This window comes from Vipera ursinii (genome assembly GCF_947247035.1).
Source record: "Vipera ursinii genome assembly, chromosome: 5".
NCBI classification, from domain to species: domain Eukaryota; kingdom Metazoa; phylum Chordata; class Lepidosauria; order Squamata; family Viperidae; genus Vipera; species Vipera ursinii.
In genome coordinates, this window is record NC_139518.1 from 79,374,179 (window position 1) to 79,394,390 (window position 20,212).

The 20,212-nt window shown below is 41.7% G+C and overlaps 1 protein-coding gene across 1 annotated transcript in view; it reads right to left on the reverse strand.

The window, feature by feature from the left end:
* Positions 1-20,212, reverse strand: part of OIT3 (oncoprotein induced transcript 3) — a gene marked incomplete at its 5' end in the record, with an annotated part of 45,894 nt that overhangs the window by 11,332 nt on the left and 14,350 nt on the right. Inside the window, 5 exons of the mRNA XM_083365062.1 lie at positions 235-650; positions 3,375-3,535; positions 7,046-7,168; positions 8,073-8,195; positions 15,567-15,677. Coding sequence (XP_083221188.1) covers positions 235-650; positions 3,375-3,535; positions 7,046-7,168; positions 8,073-8,195; positions 15,567-15,677 — 934 coding nt within the window. The remainder of the gene's footprint in view (positions 1-234; positions 651-3,374; positions 3,536-7,045; positions 7,169-8,072; positions 8,196-15,566; positions 15,678-20,212) is intronic.

Below are 20,212 nucleotides of genomic sequence, written 5' to 3' on the forward strand. Positions count from 1 at the left end.
ATACCAGTACATCCATTTCATCTACTTGCTCAGGCTCTGCTTCCTTTTTACGAAGTGGATAGTTTTGCCTGCATAATCATGAAAGCTGGGCCAATTTTTCTGCTGGCCAAAAGGTATACTGGCAGTCTTAGGAAAGATTGGACTTCCTTTCTTTCCTCAAACTTAGGTGACTAAATAATCAAAGGTCCTGAATTTTAAATCTCAGGATCAAAGACGGAAGTGGTCAATGCTTACCCATCTCGAATTAAGTGGTACTTCAGGATCTCGTCTGTTTGGGATGTAGGGGTAGCAAAGCAACTCTCCACCAGTGTCTCCAGACCACTCACGTGCACCAAGGGCTCAATCCCAAAATATAAAGAGTCTCGGAGTTTAAGAGTGGGAAGGGAGTCCTGATAGGACTCTTCAAAATCTTTGTCTTTAAATATCTCAAGGGTGAAGGGGAAGACACCTTGATTGTGCCCCATAATTTCCAGTGGCGAATTCTTCACATTCGGGATGTAGCCTTCCGAGATCGTGTAATGACGAGGGAATTCACAAGTGACAGGGATCAGCAGCTTTCCCGTGCGAACAATGATGTCCCCGTTGCTGCCAGGCGTTTGCTTTGGCAAGCCAGTGATCATATTGGTAGCAACTATTTTATCATTTACTACCTGTAAATAGAGGGCAAAGATGGTACGGTGAAATTAGGAGGACCATCTGAATAAAAGAATATGTCAGGAACAGCATTATTGATAGGTGATGATCTGCAAGAATACAAAAAAAAAAAAAAAGAAAGCCAAAGCCTGGAGCCTTGGTGGAGCAGTGGGCTAATGCCTCCTTAAGTAACACCAGCTGCCTGCAATTAGTGCAGGTTCGCATCCCACCAGGCTCAAGGTTGACTCAGCCTTCCATCCTTCCGAGGTAGGTAAAATGAGGACCCAGATTGTTGGGGGCAATTAAGCTGACTTTGTAATAATGCCGCTTGGTGTTTGTGTGAAAGCCCTAATAAGCAGGCATATACATAGAATGAAGGCTACTGCTAAGCTTGTAAGCCGCCCTGAGTCTTTGGAGAAGGGCGGGATATAAATGGAATTAAAAAAAAAAATAAAATAAAATAAAAAGGGACCTCAAGAACCAGAAACCAGCCATCTAGAGTTGGTTTCAATTTTTTTGTAAGAATATATTTCTAGCCCATATATTAGAAGGGCCATATGGAGACTCTGCTAATAAGCTATGCATGACTAATAAGGTTTCCAGGGTTAATGAGCAGGGCTAGTTATATTATCATCTGCCATAACAAACAAAATACATTATAAGAATAAGAAAAAACAATAGTACTCATAGATCATAAAAATACAATGACCTTAGAAAAGTAAAATATTCCAGTATTTATTATTTTCATTAAAAACAGTTTACAGTTAATTAAAAATGCCCTTCTGGAGAGAAATTGGAATTCTCTGTGGGCTAACAGGATTATGCCATAACCTAGTACAAAAGTTAAATTTAGCAAGTTACAAAAATCAGTTGCGGAATTCCTCAAGAAAGGCAAAAGGCAAGCATAACGAGTATCCCACCTACAACAATAAAAGAAGTAAACAAGTGTTCCCTTCTTGGTTTCATTAAATTTGTTTCTAATTGCCTATAATCAAATAACTGATACCACTGTGGGACCTGATAGGTGATAGATAAGTTAAATCTCACTCTCTCTTTTAGAACAGTCTTTTTCAAATGCTCCAACACTGGAGGTTTTTAAGAAGAGACTGGACAGCCATTTGCCTGAAATGGTATAAGGTTTCCTGCCTGAGCAGGGGGTTGGACTAGATGACCTCCAAGGTCCCTTCCAACTTATTATTATTGTTATTGTTAAATTTGGCAACATAAAGCTGTGTGGATTTCAACTCCTCAAAGCTTATGTGTCTGTGTCTATGTGCTTAAAGTAGTCCTTGGCTTACAACCATTCATTTAGTGACCATTCAAAGTTACAACAGCGCTGAAAAAAGTGACTTATGACCCATTTTTCACACTTGCAACCTTTGCAGCATCCTCCATGGTCACACGATCAAAATTGGGAGGCTTGTCAACTGGTTCATGCTTATGACGGTTGCCGTGTCCCCGGCTCCTGTGATCTTGTTTTGTGTGACCTTCTGACTAGCAAAATCAATGGGCAAGCCAGGTACACTTAACAACCGTGTTACTAACTTAACAAGTGCAGTGATCCACTTAACAACTGTGGCAAGGAAGGTCATAAAATGGGGCAAAACTCACTGAACAAATGTCTCACTTAGCAACATACATTTTGGGCTCAATTGTGGTCGTAAGTCGAGGACTACCTGCATTTGAAAATCAGTGAACCGTGTGGAGAAGGAGATGCTATTTGAGGCTCTACTCTTGTCTGGTTAATTTAAGAAGAATCATAATAGCAGTCGTTATTTGTGCATTTTCTCCTATTCAATCTGCTCCTGGATGTAACAAGGGAACAAACACCGTAATTTGGAAAGCTTGCAGAAATTTTGTTTTCTAGGATTCTTTAGGAAGGTCCCACAGTGGGCTTAGCATAAACAACACTCTTGAGTCTACAGATTTTTAAACAATGGCCTTTGCTCAGCGGCAGAGAAGCAGGTTGAAAGCAAAAGGTTGAGAAATTTTTTTTACTCCACATGGTTGCTAGGCAATCTATATATAGAACAGTTACTTAGGTCTGCACCTCAAGTGACAGATGCGTCTGTTTGTTTAAGTATGCGAAAGCCACTGTGGAAAATTGAATAATGGAGGAATAAAATATAATGAAGTGCAGAGGGCCAAGATGACACTTCACTTGAACATGGTCCTCAATACAAGTAGTCCTTGAGTTACAACAGTTCATTTAACGATCATTTGAAGTTGCAACAGCACTGAAAACAGTGACTTATACACATTTTTTTCACACTTAGGACCGTTGCAGCATCCCTATGGTCATGTGATCAAAATTTGAACACTTGGCAACTGACTCATATTTGTGACGGTTGTCGTGTCCTGGGGTCATGTGATCAACTTTTGCGACCTTCTGAAAAGCAGAGTCAATGGGGAAGCCAGCTTCACGTGACAACCATGTTGCTAACTTAACAACTGCAGTGATTAACTTAACAACTGTGAAAAGAAAGGTTGTTAAGTGAGGCAAAACTCACTTAACAAATGTCCCGCTTAGCAACAGAAATGTCGGGTTCAGTTGTGGTCATAATTTGAAGACTACTTGTCGACACCCTTGGCCCAGTTATTCTTTCATTTGCTCTATCTCAAAAGGTTATATTGTGTGCAAAAAATGAAGAGAGATCCCCATGGACTCCACCTTGAGATCTCAAGAGGAAAGATAGGATATGAATGCAAGACTAAAACAAACAAATGCAATCAATACATACATCTATAGATGTTCCACAGGTTTTCAGAGAGAAGATGAGGTTGACATGGGTGCCATTGGACACTCCCTTGCAGGAGCCATTGGTAAGCGAGAGGTCCATTCCCCCAACGAGATCCTTGGGAATATTCACTTCTATAGATGTAGATTTACATATAACTGGAACTGTAAGAAGGAGAACAGCTAGTAAGTGAATTGGAAGTTAGAACACTGCCTTTCAGTGATGTTCCTGTAAGAAGAAAGTCTTTTCAATATCTGTCACTTCTAAATCAAACGTTTCCAGGTTTTGGCCTGGAGAAATGATGCTTTGATTTGCCATGGTGGCGCAGTGGTTAGAATGCAGAATTGCAGGCTGACTCTGCCGACTGCCAGCAGTTCAATTCGCACCAGCTCAAGGTTGACTCAGCCTTCCAAGGTCCGTAAAATGAGGACCCAGATTGTTGGGCACCATATGCTGGCTCTGTAAACTGCTTAGAGAGGGCTATAAAGCACTACGAAGTTGTATATAAGTCTAATTGCCATTGCTATTGCTTGAATATAAAATTGTTTGATTGCCATTGTTACAGAAAGTGATGGTAGTTGAGCTGAGCAATTTAAAATACTCAACAAAGGACCAAGACAGCTTACTGCCCCTTTTACAGGGTAATTGGATCATTGTAGGATAAAACAACATTCTACATTTATTTATTTATTTATTTATTTATTTATTTATTTATTTATTTATTTATTTATTCAATTTATATAGATAAATAGAAGTGTAATTTTGTCATTAACTTTGAGGTTGAGAAGCATTTCTTTTCTCCCTAGAAAAATGGGGTGAGTTTTTGAATTAATTCAAATCACCAATTAACTCATAACAAAAGAACTGAATCATGGCTATTTCAGGCAAGACATTCTTAAGACACTGGCGGCTAAAACATGTGAAGAATGTCTGTAGAAACTAGTATGCCTAGTCCAATTAAAAGAAGGACTAGGGGTGACATTCCAATATCTAAGGGACTGCCACAAAGAAGAGGGGGTCAACCTATTCTCCCAAGCACCCAAAAGCAGAACAAGAAGCAATGGATGGAAACTAATTAAAGAGAGAACCAATCTACAACTAAAGAGAAATTTCCTAACAGTGAGAACAATTAACCAGTAGAACAGCTGTTGTGATTCAGGGTCAGCCTGTGGGTTTGGCAGTTGGGTCGGACGATTCAGAGGAGGAGGAGGGGGGTGTTGGAGAGCCTGCAGAGAACAGCCTGGAGGCTTTGCAGAGCCCTCAGCCAGGCCTCTCCCATCTGGTCACTACGCAGACCCAGCTGTGTGAGCCTGACAGCGTGGATGAAGATGACCCACAGCTGGCCCTGTTCAAGGACACCCGTCGCAGGAGGCAGTCAATCAGGAGTAAACAGAGGAAGGCAATGGGGCACCTCGGAAGGAGGCAGAGAGAAGCCACGCCCTGAACTGTTTAAAAGGAGAATGTGTGGGAGGGCTGGTTTGCTGAAGCAACTGTTTGAATAGCTCCTGTTTCATGGTTGTCTTTTTGTTTGGCTCTGTTTGCTCTGTTTTATGTCAATAAATTTGGCAGGCTTAGTTCCAGCCTCTTGCCTTTTTGTAAAGGGGTTGTCCCTGCCTTTTCTGCAGGGCCGGTAGTAGGCTGGTACAGAACAACAGCTTGCTTTTAGAAGTTGTTGGTGCTCTATCCCTGAAAGGTTTGTCAAAAGAGAATGGACAGCCATTTATATGAAATAATATAGGGTCTACTGCTTGAGCAGGGTGTTGGACTAGAAGACCTCCAAGATCTCTTCCAACTTTGTTATTCTGTTATTCTTCCTGTGGGATTGTAGTGGACCAGAGATATTGACCAGTAGCTTCTATAATTGCCAAGCAAACTGACCTGCTGGCTGCTGTCTCCCATCTAAGCAGAAGAGCTGGCTGGCTGAGGAATTCTGGGAGTTGGTCCACAAGTCTTAAAGTTGCCAAGTTTGAAGACCCCTGCTGTAAAACCCGCCACCCAAACCTATCAATAGTTCAGATGGAAATCTGAAGCCTATGGTCCAGGTGGAACAGAGATCCAGCAGGTGCGTGCCTCCCCCCGAAAAAAGACAAATTTCCCAGTGCAGTGAGGCCCTGCTTGCCTCAACTTTCAATTCCAATCAAACTCACTGTCCTTCCAGCTCGTCAGTCACCACACATCTGCAGTGGCAGCAATGCAGTGGCAATGCCAACTCCAGCTGCCACAAGACTGAGACTATTGGAATTGGTGAGACCTTCAGCCCAGGTTTAGCCAGACTTGAAGGCGAGAAGCACCAAGCTGAAAGATTGGAGGGGCTCCCCAAAACCTCCCCAAAAGAATTTATTTAAAAAAATCTTCACTGCTCCTCTGAGCTTTGGAGACCACATTTTTTTTCTTTCTTTTTTTGAAAATTGCATATCCTTAATGCTTGTCCATCTCTCCCTTCTTAGACAATATATCGCAATAGGAAAGGAGAGGGAAATTGAATGAAGGGCATGGTGTTGCGTGCAATTCATCTCTCTCTCCCTCTTTCCCTCTCTCTCCTTCTCCTTCTCTCTCTCTCCCCCTCTCCTTCTCCATCTCTCTCCCTTTCCATATCTTGCTCTCTTTTTCTCCCCCTTTTGATGTCTACTTTCATGCCCCAAGTAGACTCTTGGTTGTGTACAATTAAAAAAAACCGCAAAATTATCTTGGCTAGAAAAACAATATAATACTGGAATTAAAAAACATATTAGAATAGGTCACTCCCATGAGAGACATCTACGGGACGGAATACAAGTAAAAAGAAATAATGATGGCAGCTCTCTCTGTGCAATTAAATCTCTTTCCCTTTTAACAAGTGGCCCCTTTTAACGTCTGCTGGACCAAAGGTATCCCTGGAATAAATTTGTTCACTAATTCATGTAAAGTCAGAAATATGGAGGTTGCATGTACTTGTGGGGGTGGGGGAGAGAGAGATGTTCCATAAAATGGAAGCTGCTTCTGAGAAGGCTTACTACCTTATCACAGCCCACATATGTCAGAAAGTGGAGCAACACTTAGCAGGCCCTTTTGCAATGATCAAACTGGACGCATATGTGTGGATATGCAGCTGATACCTCCATAAAAAGCAACGTCCAGCCCTTTAATATTAACCTCTCCTATGGGACCGGTGGTGGTGGAATATGACATTATGTCTGTCCATAGACCAATCATCCTTACGTCTTCTTCAATGCCCTCCAAATGTGTGTTGGACAACCATTTCTACAATTCTTAGGAAGCCCTCAAGCCAGTGCCTGCCAGATCTCTTGAGTTTGTTGCTCCCTGTCATCTTTAGCTGTTGGCCACACTGGCTAAGACTGATGGGAACTCAAATCTAAACTCTCCGGAGGGACCAGATTACAAATTCTGGGCTGGCTGGTGAAATATCATGGGGATGACCTGCAGATTAAAATTATGTTTTGATTCAGTTTTTTCAAAATGCATTTCCATGCCGATAGGACGGGTCACAGAAATAAGATAGCAATGTAACAATAATTACTAGAGAAAGTTAGGTTCAGGAACCTCCTCAACCCTGGAAACTCACCAGAAGGTAGTTGTGGCCTTCACCTCCTGAAGCAAAAGCAGGACATACATCTACCAAATAAACGAAGTAACAAATTACCCTAGACCAGCCACATCCCTTTTTTCCTTTGTACCTTGGCAGCTGTGGTTGTCCTCTGACAAAACAAGACCTCGAGGGCATTCACACTGATAATTGGTTTCCATCATGTTGCATGTATGGCTGCAGCCTCCATTGTTGTTGTGACACCCTTCAATTTCTAAGGCAGAAATAATGAGTAGAAAAAAAAACAATCTTTTTTCCATCTAGCAGTGCCTCTGAAACTATGTCCCTTATCTGCTCACACTGAACGAAGCTGTAGGATCAGATAAACATGAGGGGTGGAGGGTGGGGAAATTACATTTACGTATTCCGTAGTCATTTAAACTGTCTAAATGTTTCAGTGTCCTCTTAATTGTATTGGGGAACGAGGTTTCAGGAATCCCTGCATTGAAATTAATGAGAGTTGTGGAAAGCACAGAGAATGGGTGCTGTTTCAGGGTTGTTCCGATTAAGTCTTGCAAAGATAAACTGTGTGAAGGAACTAGAAGCAGAAATTCTAATAAGCTCCTGAAATGGATCCTTCTTAGCTGGATGTCTACTTTGTGGAAGCAGGTCACCTTAATTGATGCTTCCACTGCTCTTTGGATTTATGCACAACCCTATTTGTGAATTCTGGGCTTTCAATACAAGATCCAGTTACATGAAGGCATATATCTGTCTCTGCAATTTTTCCACCCACGTCTCAGCACTAAAGGAAATCCCCACTGGCACTCTTATACCTGTTTTTCGATGGAGCCTGAAAAAACAAAGCTGCCACAATATTGCCCTGTCTTTTTCTTTTCTTTTCCTTTTCTCTTTCTCTCTCCCTTCCCTCTTCTCTTTCCCCCTCCCCTCCCCTCCCTTTCACTTTCATCCCCTGCCTTCCCTTCCCGTCCCTTCCCCTCCCTCCCCTCTCTTCCCCTCTCCTCTCCTTCCCCTTCCCTCAAAAACAACCATGGATTTCTGGAGCCTATTCTGGCACTTTGGACCTTCTCCTCTCATGAATCTTAAAGCACGTTAATTACATCTATCTACTAGTCAGTTAGAAAAGTTCCCCTAGTCATTCTAAATTATTTCCTTACCTTCACAAGTCTTTCCATCCGGCCCCAGGACACGGCCAACTCCACAGTCACAGCGATAGGAGTTCTTTAGGTTAATACAGAATTCACTGCAGCCTCCATTATTCCTTTCGCATTCATTTTCATCTACAAGGAAACATAAGCGAAAGACTTACGTGCAGTAATACTATCTTTAGGTAGACAGTTTGAAAGAACTGTATTTGTTGGGTGGAATTTTGTCAGCATCCTTGATGGTTGATCCATAAAAGTTAGATCTGCCTGATTTGGTACGTTCGCACCACAAAAGTGCAAAAGCCAATGACTCCATTTGTGTTAAGCGCCTTCAAGGCTGATGAGTTCAGACCGGCTTGAATTTCTGAGATCTTTCTTGCTAGATCTTGCTTGAAAGCTACCCGGAGTAATTCTCCTGCTCAACCCTACTGTATACTGAGAACATTTTAGGTGGAGTTCCTTAAAGTCTCTTCTGAAGTGTCCCCCTGACCCAGACTCAAGAATTGCTTGTGTAATGGTTCCTGTTCCCTCCTGTAACTGTCCTGTTGTTTCCCCTATGTTTCCAATTGTGCATTTCATCGCAATTTGGGTGATTTGATGTGAGAAATCCATTTTTCATTAAGAAGCATCGAGGAAGCAGTTTAGTGACTGTTCGAAGATACAATGGCACTGCAAAAAAAATGACATGACCATTTTTCACATTTGCCAATTAGCTGTTTTGGGATGTTTGCTAACTTTTAATAAATAAACCTCAAATGTATTTATTTTTGATAGCTGAACTGAGTGCCTACCTGTTGCTTTCATCTTGATATAGAGAATGACTGAGGCCCTGGTGCAAACTAAACTGCAAATTATATACTCTATAACAGGGCTTTTCAACCTTTTGACCCATTGTACCACTTTTAGGATATGGCAACATCCGAGTACCACCAGTTGCCTAGCAAGGTGTCAAAAACTTGATGAACAAAAAAAAAAGGAAAAAAGTGATGAAGTACAGGTAGTCCTCGACTTACAATAGTTTGCTTAGTTACTGTTTAAAGTTTACAATGGCACTGAAAAAAGTGCCCCCCAAGCCACAGCCGAGCAAGACACCTACCTGCCTGCCTAGCGGTGCTCTTCCTCCTATCCAAGGTTTTCATTGTTGTGAGCATTTCTGTTGAGGATTGGCAGCAGAGGGGGGGAGGTGTTTGGGTTTTATTCCCCCCATCTCCTAGGTGGTTGCAGCAGGTTTTGGTCACTTCACATGTGACCTGGGACACTGTGACCGTCATAAATATGAATCAGTTGCCAAGCATCTGAATGTAAATCACAAGACCCTGGAGATGTTGCAACATTCCAGCTGATCGGTGCTTCTTCTGGGCTGGAGCCTGGCGCTAATCCTGGCACTTCCACTGAATCCTGACAGCCCTGCAGCTCCAGCCGTCTCTCGCTCAGGCTTGTTCGGTGCTGCCAACAGTTCAGCTCATTCCCCTCCCCTGCTACCACTTTTCTAGGTTGCGTACCACCTGCCAGGTGCCAATGTACCACAGGTGGTACCCGTACCACTGGTTGAAAAGCCCTGCTCTATAATTTTCCAGCATTAACTAACTGATTATATAGACCAGCTCTGGCTTGAACATTTTCACATTCAACTTAAGCATAGCTATTTTAAAATGTAAAAATGTTTGTGTAGATTCTAATGTTATAAACTTCATTCGCTTGGAGATCGCTGCAGTACATCAGAAAACCAGTCTGTGATGGAATGTTGTTCGGTTTCCCAGGAGGAAGAAAGGAGGAGGAAAAGACGACACAGTTCTTTAGATTGTTTGTGTGAGAGAAAGAGGGTGAAGATGGCTCCTCCCTAACAGTTCTCGGATTACATGTTTTATGAGGCAAGTAATCTGCTTTAGTTTGGCAAGATTTCAGTCTATAGGTGAAGAACAATAAAGAAATCTGCTTAGAAAAATCTGTAACGCGTCTTTCTAGGTTTTTCTGCCTGATGAAGAAGGCATTCAGAAATGGCAGTTGAGACTTAAGATTCATAACGTCTAGCCCAGTGTTTTTCAAACTTAAATTCTTCCCTGGGGAATTCTGGCATTCAAAGTTCACATACCTTAAAGTGGCTGAATTTGAAAAAAACACTGATCTAACTAACACCTAGTAAGTTGCAGTGAAAAGCTAGTGCAACTGATAAGACAGATGGAAATGTTTAGGACCGATACTCCAATAAGTCTAACTAAAACTTTATCAATCTAATTTAATTGTGCAAACTCTTGACTACAGGGCTTTTTTTCTCATAGAACGCTCAGAACGGAGTTCTGGCACCTTTTTTGGATGGAAACTTGTAGGCTAGGCAAGGCAGGTTGTATGACATGTGTGAGTTGCGGCACCTTTTTCTTTTACAAAAAAAGCACTGCTTGACTAGAAAAAAAAGGGAGTGCTTAAGGGCTAGGAAAAGAGGAAGAAAAGTGTGAGTATGCTTGAAACGTTGTTATTATTCAGAGCTAACCAAATTAATTAGAAAGGACTTGGAATGATCACTTTGGACAGGGATCAGAGAAGAACACAAAGTCAACACCAACCTTGTCTCTTCCGTCCAGTTGAATAATCTGCAAAGCTCCACCTTTTTTGAGCCTCTACCTTCTGTCCAGTAAACTCCACATATTTTGTTTCAAAGTGCAGAGAGGCTCTACCAATGTTGCCACCTATAGGCTATGAACCAGGGGTCTTCAAACTTGGCCATTTTGTGACTTGTGGACTTCAACTCCCAGAATTCCTCAACCAGGCAGGTTGGCTGAGGAATTCTGGGAGATGAAGTCCACAAGTCATAAAAGGGCCAAGTTTGAAGACCCCTGCTATGAACTAATGCAACATGCTAAGCCGTCAGAAAAGAACAACAAAGATGATTAGGGACTGGGGGCTAAAACATAGGAAGAACAGTTGCAGGAATTGGGTATGTCTAGTCTAGTGAAAAGAAGAACCAGGGGTAACATGATAGCAGTATTCCAATATCTGAAGGGCCGCTACAGCGAAGAAGGGATCAATCTATTTACCAAAGCACCAGAAGGCAGGACCAGAAGCAATGGATGGAAACTAACTAAGGAGGGAAGCAGCCTAGAACTAAGGACAGTGAGAACAATTAGCCAGTGGAACAGCTTGCCTTCAGAAGCTGTGAAGGTTTTTAAGACAAGATTGAACAGCCATTTGGAATGGTATAGGGCAGGGGTAGGCAACCTTGGCTCTTTTATGACTCGTGGGCTTCAACAACCAGAATTCCTGGGCCAGCATGGCTGGCCCAGGAATTCTGGCAGTTGAAGCCCACGAGTCATAAAAGGGCCAAGTTTGAAGACCCCTGCTATGAACTAATGCAGACATGTCAAACACAAGGCCCGGGGGCCGGATCCAGCCCGTGAAGTGGTTTCATGTGGCCCGCGAAGCCATCCTCGAAACAGTGAGGGAATGGCCCCCACTGCCTTGGCCCTGGCCCAGAGACCCTCCTTCTGCCAGAGACCCTCAGATCTGTCCCACTCCTGCCCAGGCCCCCATAGGCACCCTTGATGCAAACGATGTAGAGCTGGCCACGCCCACCCAGTAGGCCATACGCACTCTAGCCACGCCCACCCAGTAGGCCACGCCCACCCTGGCCACACCCACCTGGCCCCCTGAGGGCAACCACAGTGCTGATGCGGCCCTCAATGAAATTGAGTTTGACACCCCTGAACTAATGCAACATGCTAAATTTTCTTACTTAGTTATCCATGCCTGTGTTTATATCATTCAGTGAACCAAAAACTATCTGTCTGGCAATTATACCCTTACAGTTAAATATTGTTCAGCTTTTTTGTTTCTTGGTTTTTGTCTTTTGTTTTAAACTTTGGACTGTTTTCACAACAGTAATCATTCAGACCTTCGTGTTATTTATAAGATCTTGTAAATTGTCTACTTCTTTCTGCCTCTTGTCCATTGACAGCCTCCACAGCTTAGATTTAAGTTGAGTTTATTTCCTAATTCCAACAATCAGTTTCAATCCAGCCCCTTCAAATCTATGACCATTGGAGTCTGAACATCCCATAACTCATCATATCTTTCTACGGTGAAATTGGGGGGAAAAAACCCCACAGGTGGTTTTTGATTCTGTATTATTGCTAGCATACGCTCTTGAAAATTAAGATTTGTTGGGAAAATGTGATTGAAAAACAGTATATGTACATGTGGGTCTCCGAACATTTCTGCCTTGTTTTTCAGTGTAATTTTTGTGCAGGATTATTGAGATTTAGTTTATTGAGATTTTTATACCGCCCTTCTCCCAAAGGGACTCAGGGCGGTTCACAGGGCATAAATATAAACACCAATACAAACATTAAAAAATAATTAAATTAATGCCCAAGTTAAAACCAGAATAATAAAACAAACCAATAAAAAACCCAAGTACCCCCATCAGGCCAGACCCGCTAGTTCAAATAAATGGGTCTTCAACCCGCGACGGAAGGATCGGAGGTCTGATACCATCCGGAGCTCCACCGGCAGTTGGTTCCATAACGCCGGAGCACCCACAGAGAAGGCCCTCCCCCTGGGGGCCACCAGTCGACATTCCTTGACAGGAGGCACCCTGAGGAGGGGCGGAGGGGAGTCGACGCCGGCAGCAGGTGGTCCTCGAGGTATCGCGGACCCATGCCATGTAGGGACTTAAAGATCATAACCAAAACCTTGAACCTTACCCGGAAGACAACTGGCAACCAATGCAGCTCACGGAGCAAAGGTGTAACATGGGAGTACCGGGAAACTCCCAAGAGTTTCCCAAGGATGCCAAGAAAATTAGTGTGTCTTCCTTTCCTCTACCTCCAACTTTTCCTCCTTTCCAGTTGCCAGTGCCCTCTTTTGCCTGTCCAGATATCTAATAATTAACCCTAGTACAGAATGAATTCTTATAACATGCTAAGTATCTTACTGTCATACCCTTAAAATTAAGGAAGCCTTTCCTTATGTTTGAACAAAATCTAGACAGCTGAAACTTATATGCCACATTATTTTGATTCCTACTTTCTGGTGGCCATTAATAATATAGCTAATGGCCTAAATTTTCTTTTCTTCAGATTGAACTTCTCAGATTTTTTTTCCAGCCTGTCCTGGCAGAGAACACCCTCAATGTTAGATGTTTTGTGCCAGCCATGGCAGTTCCCCAAAAAGGTCATCAGATGGGAGCAAAGAGGCTTCTTTGCTCCCACTGGTGGGTCAGGGGTCCTTGGCCCCTGCAGCCCCATTGGCGAGAGAGTTTTATGGTAAGGGAGGGGCTGAGACCCCCCATAAATACCTCTGCTCAAGGGGCTGCTCCTGCGTCATGCTAAGCTTGCTTGCTCTCTCTTTGTTCTCTCTTCTGCTAGCTTACAATCCAGGCATGGAGGCCTCCATGCCAGGAAACTCTTTCTATTTACTTTATCGTTAAATAAAGCTTTGAATGATTGCATCCCTGCGTGATGCCTTTTACTTGGAAGCACCTTAACGATCCATCGACCTCGTGAGACCATCTCTCACTCAAGTCCCTGCATCATCTTCCTTGCCCTTCTCTAATCTGCTAGGTTTTTCCTGACAGGTGATGTGTTGCGTGAACACAGAATTAAGAGTCCCTTCTAACCTGCCCCACAGTGCATGGCTTTGAGGCCACAGCAGGTGTGTGTGTGTGTGTTTGCATATGTGTGTGGGTTCACACGCATGAAAAAGAATCAGACTTCGATGGTGAAATGAAACAAATCATGTAATCAAAGGTAACTTTGAGGGAAACTTTAGAAATGAGTTTTCTAAAGGGCTTTTGGATGAATATGGCAGAATATTTCCTTGTAAAGGTGAAATTCACGCTTTATGAAGCATCTCATCTGAATGCTCTTCACACATTTAACAGATAACGGTCTATCTTTCATGAATCTGATTATTTTGAAAGATAATTTAAAGCCTAATAGCGATGCAGCTGCTTTCTGACTCATGGCAATTGATTATATTACCAAGCGGTGTTGCAATGGAGATTACCTTCTCTGATTGTCCTTTCTACAACTACAAAATCTAATTAAAACAAAGCTTAGATGGAATTTAACTTTTTTCTCCTTTACCTACAGCTTTTATTAACTTTCTTTGTATTAATGTATTGCTTTGGTTAAATACATTGGGATACTGTTTTGAAGAGAATAACAAAATAACAGAGTTGGATGGGACCTTGGAGGTCATCAAGTCCAGTAGTGGAGCACCCACAACTTCTGTAGGCAAGCCTTTCCACTGGTTAATTGTTCTAACTGTCAGGAAATTTCTCCTTAGTTCTAGGTTGCTTCTCTCTTTGGTTAGTTTCCATCCATTGCTTCTTGCCCTGCCTTCAAGTGCTTTGGAAAATAGATTGATCCGTTCTTCTTTAGGACAGCCCCTCAAATATTGGAAGACTGCTAACATGTCACCCCTACTCCTTCTTTTCACTGCACTAGATATACCCGATTTCTCTAGCTGTTCTTCATGTTTTAGCTTCCAGTGCCCTAATTATCTTTGGAGTTCTTCTCTACACTCTTTCTAGAGTTTGCAGGTTTATTTTTTTCATTGTAAAGTCAACAATATTGACATAATTTCCTGGAGTAGTCAGGGAGCATTAGCTACCATTTTACTCCAAGAATACCAGAATACTGCATCCAGTTTTACTCACCATATTATAAAAAAAGAAATTGAGACTCTGGGACAGGTTCAGAAAAGAGCAACAAAGATGATTAGGGACTGGGGGCTAAAACATAGGAAGAACAGTTGCAGGAATTGGGTATGTCTAGTCTAGTGAAAAGAAGGACCAGGGGTGACATGATAGCAGTGTTCCAATATCTGAAGGACCGCCACAACAAAGAAGGGATCAATCTATTTACCAAAGCACCAGAAGGTAGGACCAGAAGCAATGGATGGAAACTAACTAAAGAGAGAAGCAACCTAGAACTAAAGACGGTGAGAACAGTTAACCAATGGAACAGCTTGCTTTCAGAAGCTGTGGAGGCTTTTAAGACAAGATTGGACAGCCATTTGGAATGGTATAGGGTCTCTTGTTTCTGCAGGGGGTTTGACCTGAAGACCTCCAAGGTGCTTCCAATTCTGTTATTTCGTTAGAGCATGCAGATAAACTGTATTCAACTCCACAATACTCTTGTTTCTACCCTGAAAAATCTATCAGTTGAAAGTGAACCTTGTACACATCTGCTGGAAGAACACCAGGTTATTTCTTGAAGATGAGTTCATTCAGAATTAGTAAGTATGTAATTATGTTCCTGTTCTAATTAGCAGAGATCAGTTTGCCTGGGTGGGAATGATGAGCAGATGACATTTACAATGAAAGTTGCTTCCTTCTTACAGAGATAATAATTACTTACATTCCTCTTTTTTTCCTCATCACTTAAGAAAAGCGGAGCCCATTCCTGTGTAGTGGTGCAACTTTTTAATTTTCCCCACCTCAGTACTCTCCCCTGGCTTGGTATTTCCCTTTTGGTTCTCATATTTTTTTGTGTAGAGGCTTCTTACCAAGGCAAGTCTGTCCATCTGGTCCCATAATTGTCCCCAAGGAACAAATGCATTCTCCAGTGTCCAGACAGGAACCTCGACAATCAACCACATCACAGATGTCATAGAAATCTGCAAAACGATAAAAGAAAGTTGTTAGAAAAGCAGATTAACTGATTGGGCGTACTTAATTAAATTAGCTGGACTTAATCTAACAGCTGTCACTCTCTCTCAGCCCAACTCATCTCACAGCGTTGTTGTGGGTGGAAAACTGGAGGAGGAAGGAGTATCCCCTTGGGCATGGGATCAAAATTCGGACACATGAAAACTGACATGTATTTATGACAGTTGCAGTTTTCTGTCATATAATCATCACTTGCAATTTTCCCAGCCAACTTCTAACAAGCAAATGGGGAAATGACCACACAATTCACTTAACAAACTGCAGTGATTTGGTTAACAGCCCTGGCAAAAATATCTGGCATGATTCATTTAAGAGCTACCTTGGTTAGGAATAGAAAGTCTGGTCCCCATTTTGGTCATGCATGTATGAATTTATCATAGTGACAAATGTTATGTCATACAATGATACAGTAATGATTTTATATTGCTATACAATTCTAGTTTGTTATGAGCTATATGGCAAACAATAGCTTTAAAATTCAGTCTGTTTTATCTGCCAGCTGAAACAATTCCTCAAATTCAGAATAATGTATGTTACCAACAATAAAAATATATAGCACACAGTAGAAAATAGCAAAAAAATAGTAAAACTAATAGTAGACAAATCTTAAAAGTAGTAGCACAAAGGCTTTAAAAAGGTAGATTGCCTTTATAAATGCCAGCAGAGAAGGATCTGTTCTGATCTCACAGACTAATTTGGCAAAAAGGACTGCTGGGTATTATCTGTGAATACTTAGAACAACTAGTTTTAATTTGAAAAGCTGAAAAGCATAAAAACTATCTTCTCTGTAGGAAAGCTGGTAAAAATATGTTTGGACTAAATGCATATTAGGAACTTTGAGATCTTGTTGTAGACATATTCACACAATGGCTATTATGAGAAAACTATATATTCATAAAATGTTTATTATCGGTAGGCATGATCAGTCATAAAATATATTTACCAAAAGTGAAGCTAGCCCTCAGATTGCACTCTTCCAGTCCAGTGGGACCCTTATGGGACCCAAATAAATTTCTGAAAACACAGGTAGAAGGTAGAATCTTATGCTTTCATTTGCAACACGCCAATTTCTATTTAGAACATAGAATAATAGAGTTGGAAGGAACCTCGAAGGTCATCTAGTCCAACCCCCTGCTCGCGTAGGAAACCCTATACCATTTCAGACAAATGGTTGTCCAATCTTTTCTTAAAAACCTCCAGTGTTGGAGCACCCTTAACTTCTGGAGGCAAGTCGTTCCTCTGATTAATTGTTCTAATTGTCAGGAAATTTCTCCTTATTTCTAAGCTGCTTCTCTCCTTGGTTAGTTTCCAACTATTGTTTCTTGTCTTACATTCTAGTCTTTTGGAAAATAGTTTGACCCCCCCCATCTTTGTAGAAGCCCCTCAAATATTGGAATAGTGTTATCATGTCCCCCCTAGTCCTTCTTTTTATCGGACTAAGCATACTCATTTCCTGTAATTATTGTTCATATGTTTTAGTCTCCAGACCCCTAATCATTTTTGTTGCTCTTCTCTGCACTCTTTCCACAGCCTAAAATCTTTTTTGTATTGTGGTGACCAGAACTGGATGCAGTACTCCAAGTTTGGTGTGGTTAAGTCTTTTTAAAGAACTTCACACTTACTTGTAATAAGTAAACTACATGTTTACTTATTACAAGTAAGTAAATAAGTAAACTTCACATTTACTTAAGTATATTAGAGGTTCTTTGCTAGATTTATGGCTTGCCTTTAATGCAGGCATTCGGTAAGATATACACAGCACTCCATTATTTCTCACAACCATTCTATCCTACTAAGATAGGTTAGGCTGAAAAAAGTGATCAATCACATTCACTCTGTGAACTTCCATGAACTTGAATCAAGGGTCGTCATCAACAACTTCTCTCTCTCTCTCTCTCTCTCTCTCTCTCTCTCTCTCTCTCTCTCTCTCTCTCTCTCTCTCTCTCTCTCTCTCTCATAGAGCCTTGGTGGAGCAGTTGGCTAATGCCTCCTTAAGTAACACTAGCTGCCTGCAATTAGTGCAGGTTCGAGTCCCACCAGGCTCAAGGTTGACTCAGCCTTCCATCCTTCCGAGGTAGGTAAAATGAGGACCAGATTGCAGATTGTTGGGGGCAATAAGCTGACTTAGTAAAAATGCCGCTTGGGGGGGGGGAAGCCCTAATAAGCAGGCATATACATCGAATGAAGGCTATTGCTAAGCACATTGATTTTTGCTTCTTAGATTGTAAGCCGCCCTCAGTCTTCGGAGAAGGGCGGGATATAAATGGGATTAAAAAAAATAAATAAACTTTTCAGAAAAGCTGGAGTGGCAGAGAGGAGACTAATTGAGATGGGCGCATTAGCACCATGTTGTCTAGTCTAGTGTTCTTGTAGAACTGTCAAGATTTAAATGCTGTAATGTGAAAAGACTGGACATGCCTGCAAACGTTTGATATTATTGATTTGTAACTGTTTGATGAGTCAGTTTGATAAGACCTTGAACAAGAACGGAGGAAATCAATAGTTTATCCTGCAAGAAAAGGAAAGTATTTTTCAAGGTCAGGTGGATACTCATTTGGAGATGTTGTAAAGTTAGTATATTTTCTTCCATGATTTACTGAAATCGTAGCTCCTTCTGCCAATTAGCAGAATTATAATTAGTTATAATTAATGTTTTATATACACACACACACACACACACACACACACACACATACATAAAGGTAAAGGTTCCCCCGCACATGCGTGCTAGTCGTTTCCGACTCTAGGGGCCGGTACTCATCTCCGTTTCAAAGCCGAAGAGCCAGCGCTTGTCCGAGGACGTCTCCGTGGTCATGTGGCCGGCATGACTAGACGCCAAAGGCACACAGAACGCTGTTACCTTCCCACCGTAGTGGTCCCTATTTTTCTACTTGCATTTTTTTTATTAAAAAGTTTTAACATACATTTTATCTTTAACAATCCCCCCTCCCCCTCCTCTACCCATCCCTCCCTACCCCTCCCCCCTCTTTCCCCCCTCCCCCCCGACTTCCCAGCGCTAAGTACAGGGTATTTTTACGTGCTTTCAAACTGCTAGGTTGGCAGAAGCTGGGACGAGTAACAGGCACTCACTCTGTTACGCGGCACTTGGGATTCGACCCACCAAACTGCTGACCTTCTGATCAACAAGCTCAGCATCCTAACCCACTGAGCCACTGCGTCCCTTTTATATATATATAAAATATATCCCTTTTAATATATATAAATTATATTAAATATATGTTAAATGTATATTAAGCAAATATGCATTTAATTAATTATAATTAAGTGTATATTTGCTTAATTTTTAAATGCATTTGTTACTGCCTTAGAATAATTTAACAAATTAATTTAATAATCTCCCATCATGGCCTTACATTTTGTATGTATCATCTAGAAATTATTACAGCATCAATGCTGGTCCATGTGCATTGTTTTAGAAAGACAATGAAGAGCTGAAATTAATTCATACAAAGGCTGAACTGATCATCAATACAATAAAAATATATAGGATTTTTCTTCAGCTTTGAAAAGTTGAGTGTGAAAAGCAGTATATAGGTAGGGTCAAAAGGATTTTTTTTCCTAAAATTTTTTTGCGTTTATTAAGTCTGAACCCAAAATTCTCCAAGAAGTTTATATTATTCTCCCATTCTTATGAACTGAGGATGATACTTACCGGTAGCTTAATCACAAGATGAAATTTATGTCTGAGCAAATCCTGGATCAAAGAACATGCTATAGATTAGTGATTAATATCTCATAGACAATATCGGATAAAACAACTGTCAAGAAATAAAAACTCAAAGCATTATTAGGGTCTGTAGTATCTGTTGTGAACTTTTTGGATTAAGTTACTTGATGAGCCTAATGGACCTTGAAGTCCAGCAGGGTAAAGTCCTTCCATTAAGATACCTACAAATGTTGTTGTTGTTAGCTGCGAAGTCATGTCCGACCCATCGTGACCCCATGGACAATGTTCCTCCAGGCCTTCCTGTCCTCTACCATCTTCTGGAGTCCATTTAAGCTCACACCTACGGCTTCATTGACTCCATCCAGCCACCTCATTCTCTGTCATCCCCTTCTTCCCTTGCCCTCAATCTTTCCCAGCATTAGGCTCTTCTCCAGTGAGTCCGTCTTTCTCATTAGGTGGCCAAAGTATTTGAGTTTCAACTTCAGGATCTGGCCTTCTAAAGAGCAGTCAGGGTTGATCTCCTCTAGGACTGACCAGTTTGATCGCCTTGCAGTCCAAGGGACTCGCAGGACTCTTCTCCAGCACCATAGTTCAAAGGCTTCAATTCTTTGGCACTCGGCCTTTCTTATGATCCAACTTTCACTGCCATACATTGCAACTGGGAAGACCATAGCCTTGACTATACACACTTTTGTTGGTAGGGTGAGGTCTCTGCTTTTTAGTGTGCTGTCTAGATTTGCCATGGCTTTCCTCCCCAGGAGCAAGCATCTTTTAATTTCTTGGCTGCAGTCCCCA